Genomic DNA, 8,527 nt, shown 5'->3' with positions numbered 1-8,527 from the left:
ACAACACTTGAGAACTGGTAATACAAACTAAAGATGTCGTTACTGAACCAATAATTAACAGATTTTCGGACATTTTACAAATTCAAGATATTATGTTTTGTTGCACAAGAAAGTTAGTCACTAAAAGATGCTTAATCTGTTCTGATTCTTTCTTACATTCTAAACATCATTTTAATATGTTGAAATCTCTTACTCGTGCACAAGTGACACATGCTGCAATCTTGTCAAGGAAGAACACTGTAGCTTCATTGCAATCTCAAGAACAATACTTTGATTGTGAGCATACTAATCAATATAGTATTTGATATAAGAGAAGCAGTTTCTAAAGCATTTTTTAATATTTGTCAGAAATGTTAGTCAGACATATTTGACAGGTTTTGAATGGATTTCTCTGTATCGTTATTGTACAACTATTCAGTATGTATTTAAATGTTGACTTGTGATATCATGCATTGAAAAAGTTCTTTGTTGTTTTATGAGCAAAGCTGACATGAATAACAACCAATTGGACTTCTGGTTACTTTAAATCCAGTAATATTCAGTTCAAGTAGAAAAACAGAATATCAAAAGAACGTAATAACACTCATTACAACAAAAAACATTTTATTTCAACATGTCCAAAAACATAAAATCTGTTTTCACAGCCTGTGCTCATTGTCGGCTATACAAACTAAGCAAATATTTCCTATTGATCCAGAATAAATACGGATGGTTTGAGTTGGACTAAATAGATCATGGGGGCTTAAACAATGTTTGCTGATGCTAAAACCCTTGATAATCCTCCAGGTTACTGCCCCAATTACAAGCCATTGTTTAATGAAGACAAACACATCTCGACCTTCTATTCTATGACAAGTGTCTGGATCATTTAAGCATTTAAGATTGCCTGACAATTGACACAAGAATGTATGCTTTCTTTTAAACAAGACACTTTTGAAACTATGCACAATGCAAGGTAGCAAAAATTTAGTGTAAAAAATGATTCCATGGAAAATTGTATTGCAATATTGTTGTTTGTACTGAATTGCAATATTGTCTTTCCTATCAATAGTGTATTCCATTATGGGAAAAAAGAGGGCCAAGATGGCCCTAGTTCGCTCACCTGAGAGGAGTTGGTTCATTCAATCTTAACCTAATGTCAAACTTGACCTAGATATTGTCCAGACAAACATCCTGGTCAAGTTTCATCATTATTTCATCTGCGAGTCATGATCAATATACCTATGAAGTTTCATGGTCCTAGGCGTAAGCATTCTTGAGTTATCATCAAGAAACCATTTTTCTAAGTTCAGTCACCGTGACCTTGACAGCCATTGTGTGAATACGTTATTTGGCACTGTGACCTTGACCTTTGACCTAGTGACCTGATAATCAATAGGGGTCATCTGCGAGTCATGATCAATATACCTATGAAGTTTCATGAACCTAGGCATAAGCGTTCTTGAGTTATCAGCCAGAAACCATTTTACTATTTCAGGTCACTGTGACCTTGACCTTTGAACTAGTGACCTGAAAATCAATAGGGGTCATCTGCGAGTCATGATCATTGTACCTATGAAGTTTCATGATCCTAGGCATAAGCGTTCTTGAGTTATCATCCAGAAACCATTTTACTATTTTGGGTCATCGTGAACTTGACCTTTGACCTAGTGACCTGAAAATCAATAGGGGTCATCTTCGAGTCATGATCAATGAAGTTTCATGATCCTAGGCAAAAGCGCTCTTGAGTTATCATCTGGAAACCATTTTACTATTTCAGGTCACTGTGACCTTGACCTTTGACCTAGTGACCTGAAAATCAATAGGGGTCATCTACGAGTCATGATCAATGTACCTATGAAGTTTCATGATCCTAGGCCTAAGCGTTCTTGAGTTATCATCCGGAAACCATTTTACTATTTTGGGTCATCGTGACTTTGACCTTTGACCTATTGACCTCAAAATCAATAGGGGTCATCTACTAGTTAGGATCAATGTACCTATGAAGTTTCATGATCCTAGGCCTAAGCGTTCTTGAGTTATCATCCGGAAACCATTTTACTATTTCGGGTCATCCCGACCTTGACCTTTGACCTAGTGACCTGAAAATCAATAGGGCTTATCTGCGAGTCATGATCAATGTAGCTATGAAGTTTCATGATCCTAGGCATAAGCGTTCTTGAGTTATCATTCGGAAACCATTTTACTGCTTTGGGTCACCGTTACCTTGACCTTTGACCTAGTGACCTGAAAATCAATTGGGGTCATCTGCGAGTCATGATCAATGTATCTATGAAGTTTCATGATCCTAGGCATAAGTGTCCTTGAGTCATCATCCTGAAACCATTTTACTATTTCGGGTCATCGTGACCTTGACCTTTGACCTAGTGACCTAAAAATCAATAGGAGTCATCTGCGAGTCATGATCAATGTACCTATGAAGTTTCATGATCCTTGGAATAAGCGCTCTTGAGTTATCATGAGGAAATCATCTGGTGGACGGACGGACCGACATGAGCAAAACAATATACCCCCTCTTCTTAGAAAGGGGGGGGGGGGGGGGGGGGCATAATGAGAAAACTGCCCCCCTCCCAGCAGCCATGTTATTCAACTGACCGGAACCATTTTTTAATTCAACTCTCGTATCAAGGAAACAAATGTTCTGAGCAAATTTCATGAAAATTGGGCCAAAAATGTGACATTTACTGTGTTCACATGTTTTCACTATATACATAGAGAGAAAAATGCCCCGCCCACTGGCAGCCATGTTTTTTCACCAATCTCGACCATTTTCAAACTCGTCCGAGATATCAATAAAACCAATGTTTTGACCAACTTTCATGATGATTGGGCAAAAATTGTGACTTCTAGAGTGTTTACATGGTTTCTCTATAGCCAAATAGGGAAAACTGCCACTATATACATATAGAGAAAAATGCGCCACCCACTGGCGGCCATGTTTTTTCACAGTTCTCGACCATTTTCCAACTCGTCCGAGACATCAATTGAAGCAATGTTTTGACCAACTTTCATGATGATTGGGCAAAAATTGTGACTTCTAGAGTGTTTACAAGGTTTCTCTATAGCCAAATAAGGAAAACTGCCCCGCCCACTGGCGGCCATGTTTTTCAACGGATCGGAACCAATTTTGAACTCAACCAAGATAACATTTAGACAAACATTTTGACAAAGTTACATGAAGATTGGGCATGAAATATGACTTCTACAAGGTTTTTCTTCTTTTTTTTGACCTAGTGACCTAGTTTTTGATCCGGCACAACCCAGTTTCGAACTCGGTCGAGATTTCATTGGGACAAAGCTTCTGACCAAGTTTCATGAAGATGGGACAAGAAATGTGGCCTCTAGAGTGTTTACGAGCAAATGTTAACGGACGGACGGACATACGACGGACAAAGACCGGTCAGAAAAGCTCACCTGAGCAATCAGGTGAGCTAAAAAAGAAACTCCAGGTACATTTTCAGGAGATAATTATCTTTAAACATCTGCATTATTAACCCTTTCCCTCTCAGAAGCAAAGTGAAAATGGCTATGTGCAAACAGCATAAAACCAGAACAGCTTGCGAGTAACTTACAGTATGTTCAGGTTTTAAGCTGTTTGCTGCTCATCAGTATCTAAGGGTTGAAAATGAAGCCTTTAAAACTTGAATAAAGTCAGAAAGGTCTTTTATTAAATAAAACTTTCTAAGGGACTACAAATGCATAAAAATATGTATCAAGGTGGCAAAGAGTTAAAGGCAAGTGAACGATTGCCCATAAAAACTGAACATAAAACATACCGGTACAACACAACAAACAATACAACATAAAGCACAAATGTGATTAAATTATCTGCCATCTTGTAGTATCATCAACAAAATCAGTTGTACATTTAACAATAATTTGCTTATTGCCCATTAAACAACCCTTTTCTTATTCCATGGATAATAAACTATTCATTCAGACTTACACTGTCGTATGAATATACACACAACACTCTCAAGCATAATTAATTCCTTTTTTTCCGCATGTATGAATGTTTTATAGTGATCATGATGAGCTGTAAAATGCTTAAGTGAATAAAATATTTGTTCTGTTCTCTTGTGTAAATCCTGTGCATCATAATACACTTCGCTGTTTATTAGCCAATGATAACATATGCCTTGATATATCATATATTATTTCTTACAACTAGAACTGTTTGGTTCTAGACCTGACAAACTGCCCCCCCCCCCAACCACCACCACCAATGGTCCGCTATGTTGAAAAGCAAATTACTCTAGAATGTGTTGATCACTGTTGTTAAAAAGAGTGTCTTGCAATGTTCACTTCACCTTGATGACATATTTGGAGTTTCTACTCAAATTCAAACGTGAACATAGTTTGCTCCACCAACATTTTATTCCAACTGACCTGCTGAATGAAGCACTGACCAACAAACAGACCCAAAGTGTGACGCGAATAGACCCCATGTAAACGTTCCCTGGCGGGGGCTACACAAACAAAACGGGCGTACATACCTGCCCCAGCATCTCTTTGAAGGACAGTGCAAGGGTGACTTTATAGGAACACGAGGGGTCCAGATGCAGATATAGCTCCACATGGTCGTTAGTGGCGCTAGCAGTGTCCCATGAGTACTCGCCACTTTGTATGTTGATGATGGGATCTGGTGGAACGTTCTGAAGCCTTATACTGAGGTTACCACTCTGAGAATACCTGCAAGAGACATCAAGTATTAACCATGAACCAGGAACAGAAATTTCTTTTCTTGGAAGGGTTGAGTCTTGGGACTAGTAGTCTCCTCTGCCTCTCCCAGCTTCATTTATCTGGTGTAAGAGGTACCTGCCTCTCCCAGCTACATTTATCTTGTGTTAGAGGTACCTACCTCTCCCAGCTTCATTTATCTGGTGTAAGAGGTACCTGCCTCTCCCAGCTACATTTATCTTGTGTAAGAGGTACTTGCCAATCTATTTGCCAAATGTAATCTGGTGCTTTTCTGGCTCTTTTGATATATACAGGTACTGAATTTTTGTTTTCTGAATTAATTGTTTCTAATATTTCCATGGGACAACAAATACTTGGCATTGATTCCAATACAAACATGTGTTTGGACCCAAAATTGTTTAGTCTAAAATACTGCATATTCTGAGTTTACACATCTATATTTACTTACAGCACTAAGGTCTGTTACTATGGGAATGATTTCCATGCATGCAACCCAACTTTGCAAAGGAAGGCAAACGCTTTGCCCCCTTTTTTCAAAACAAAGGTTTTACATGGCCTACATGTACAATGATTGGTGTACACCGAAGGTGACAAGGAAGGGAGTCGTAGCTGTCAGTGTGTAACCTGACTATCTCCTGGCCGTTGAAAAATGGTGTCAATGATTACTTTAAAAAAACATGATGAAATACATATGATCTGCAATGAAATTGTAACAGCATTCAATTTATGGCAAGATATGTGTGGTAATTTATATGGCACATTTACAAGTAATCAAAGAAATAAGGTTGTATACTGTTAATTATGGAAAGGGATGATTACATCATCTTTATATTTTTGGTCTATAGTTTGCTTGACGTGTGTTTGATGTAACTTGTGAATGGAAGTTTTCCTCTTTTTCCGATTGGTCATTCATTATCATTTAGCATATGTCAAATGAGTGTTTTAATGAGCTTATATTGATTTTCCTGTATAAAAAAACTCAGCCTTCAAGATGGTGGTACACAATTATTGCTTTCGGCTTAAGACTGACTATAAGTTCTTAAAATTATGGTATTTAAAATTCATTAACGTTGACTACAACAACGGATAAAGATGGAATGTGCAAAAATTACTTCACCTCGAACGCCTTGTGCTCAGGTGAGCTTATATCACATTACAATTAAAGTTAAGATTTTCACTGCCTATATATATCCTCCAATTACCTTGAGTCGAGCGGTTAAGAAAACAAATAAAATAATTTATAATTAAATTCGAACAATGATGTTCTTTTAAAGATTTATTTCATTCACGTTAAATCCATGTCAAAATTGTTCATTTACAGCGTGTTTGACCACGCAAAGCAGATAGTTCTAAACACACATGCAAATTACATTCACTATGCGCGTTGTTTACCTTGACGCGAGATGTCACATCCATAAATCGAAGGTATTAGATTGCAATAGGCATGAGGTCAACAAAACGTCAAAATTCGATTCACTGAACACATTTATAGAAACTGAAATATTAAATTTATCTTTTTGTATAAGTTCTATTTACAATTTAACAAGTTTCTGTGTTATCGGTTGATCTTTTTAGAGCAAAATTGACACGAAAAAGTGCTCAAGAATTGCAAAAAAACAACGTTCGTAATTCTTTCAAATAAAACTTCGGCATATATATTACTATTAAAAGATTTGATAAAATTATCATCCAATCGGGTGTACGGACTGAACGTGCGTGTATCTCATGTCACCTATTTTCGCGATATGAGCGCACAGATTGTTCCATGGTATATTTTCTGGGAATCGTGAAAAAAAATTTCTTTAAAGGGGCCTTTTCACAGATTTTTGCATGTTTTGAAGTTTTTCATTAAATGTTGTTTATTTATAAATGTAAACATTGGATCTAAAAAGCTCCAGTAAAAAATCAAGAATAACATTTAAAAATAGAAAAAAAAGTAAACCTCAGCAGGGCTCGAACCACTGACCCCTGGAGTCCTGGAGTAAAAACTCTACCAATTAGACCGCTCGACCATCCTGCCAAGTATGTATAACCAACGTATTTTATACTTCATATAAGCAATCTATTTAGTTTCACAAAATATAACGACAACAACAGAACTCTCAAATTTTTAAATTGTTTCGCGTTGCAACGCTTTATAATTTTCAGGTTTTTAAATCGTCGAAAGATGCATATAATGGCTATTATTAAAGCATGGTAAATGTTCAGTATTACTGTTTCCTCACAAATATCATAACTAAAACAAAAATTTGCGAATCTGAAACAACTTTTTTCAATTTTGTCAATTTACCAAAACGTGAAAAGGCCCCTTTAAAATAAATCAAATACATGAAAGTAATGTGTTTACCCTGATGCAGTGGTCTGCAATTTATGTGCAAATTTAATATGTGTACCGAAAAAAATGCGCGGAATATGCATAAATTTGGATGATTTAAGTTGAAGATTTTGAAATGAAATTAACTTGTTTTTTTTCCTTATTTTAGTCGTGTCTGTACTTATTTTCAAGGGCAGTTATGTTAGTAAAACATAATACTCTTAGCACATTAGTGTGACGTCATCACAAGAGCCCCGTTCTTAATGTAAACAAAGTGATCAAAATTAGGTTATGCTCGAAATAAGGGAATCGTAAAATATTAGAATAATTTGAATAAATTACAACAATGTGAAACACATACCCAACAAATCTGTAGGAGTCTTCGTTGTTCCATGGGATATGTAACCTTATAACACTTCCAGCATGGTCATCTGTCAAGGACATATTTCCCAAAGTATGATAATTGTTTGTAGCTAATGAAGTCACTCGCAAATATATTATTTGTGTAATGATTATAAAGTTAGACCAATTTTCAGCATATAAGTCTTTTGAACTGGTTGTTATTTAGCATTGAAACAATGTAAGCTACAGCAAAACAAATCATTCTTCACTTTGACTAACATTCAGACGGATTCTCATCAATGGCATGATTAAATGCCAGAAATATATGTCAGGTTAAAATGATTTAGGCAGAAAATCTGAATATATAACTTTTTAACATGTTTCCCTCAAACTTGAGTATTGTTGTAAATTGAAATTTCAGATTGTGTACATTATAAAATTGTATCTTTATAACATATATAAGGTGCTGTGTTGAATGAACTCTGATGCCCCATCTTTATAACATATATAAGGTGCTGTGTTGAATGAACTCAGATGCCCCATCTTTATAACATATATAAGGTGCTGTGTTGAATGAACTCTGATGCCCCATCTTTATAACATATATAAGGTGCTGCGTTGAATGAACTCTGATGCCCTTATCGTTGAAGCCTTGCCAGTATCAATTAATTGGCCTTATGAATAAATCTTCATCCAAAATTAGGTCTATAAAAAGGAAAAAATGAGGTCATTGTATCAATGAGAGTGTGCTTTATGGTGGATGAAAGCTCTTTTGATTTGCCAAGAATGTTGACCTTCTGAATTAGTGAAAAGAAGGGAAATGTCAAGGTAAAAATCAGGTCAGGTGATTTGGTTCAGTTTAGAGCATTCACATCAATAACGTCAATAAAGTATCATAACTATATGGCAAGCAGTATGGATGTTATACCAAATGTGTCTTTTGGGTTAACAGAGTTGGAGTTTGCATCTTCTATATAGGTCTAAGATCAAAGTGGGCAGATGTCAACGTCGACAGGTGATGTAGGTGTTTGGTAAGTTTTCAAGACATCATCCATGTAAGTATAAAACTTTGGAGGAAGCAGTGTCAATGTTAAAAAAAAACATTAATTTGAGAAAACCAATTATTTTGACCTTCTGAATTAATCTGAGTCTGAAAGTAGGCCAATATGA

The 8,527-nt window shown here is 36.1% G+C and overlaps 1 protein-coding gene across 1 annotated transcript in view; it reads right to left on the bottom strand.

Moving 5' to 3' along the window:
- Window positions 1–8,527, bottom strand: part of LOC127868446 (GPI inositol-deacylase-like) — a 69,539-nt gene that overhangs the window by 35,971 nt on the left and 25,041 nt on the right. Inside the window, exons 15-16 of the mRNA XM_052410232.1 lie at window positions 7,377–7,446; window positions 4,497–4,692 (exon numbers count right to left, since the gene is read on the bottom strand). Of these exons, the coding sequence (XP_052266192.1) occupies window positions 4,497–4,692; window positions 7,377–7,446 (266 nt within the window). The remainder of the gene's footprint in view (window positions 1–4,496; window positions 4,693–7,376; window positions 7,447–8,527) is intronic.

This window comes from Dreissena polymorpha, chromosome 2 (genome assembly GCF_020536995.1).
Source record: "Dreissena polymorpha isolate Duluth1 chromosome 2, UMN_Dpol_1.0, whole genome shotgun sequence".
Classification (NCBI taxonomy): Eukaryota; Metazoa; Mollusca; class Bivalvia; order Myida; family Dreissenidae; genus Dreissena; species Dreissena polymorpha.
Note: the sequence above shows the minus strand (reverse complement) of the source record. Positions and strands in the feature narration are given on the sequence as shown.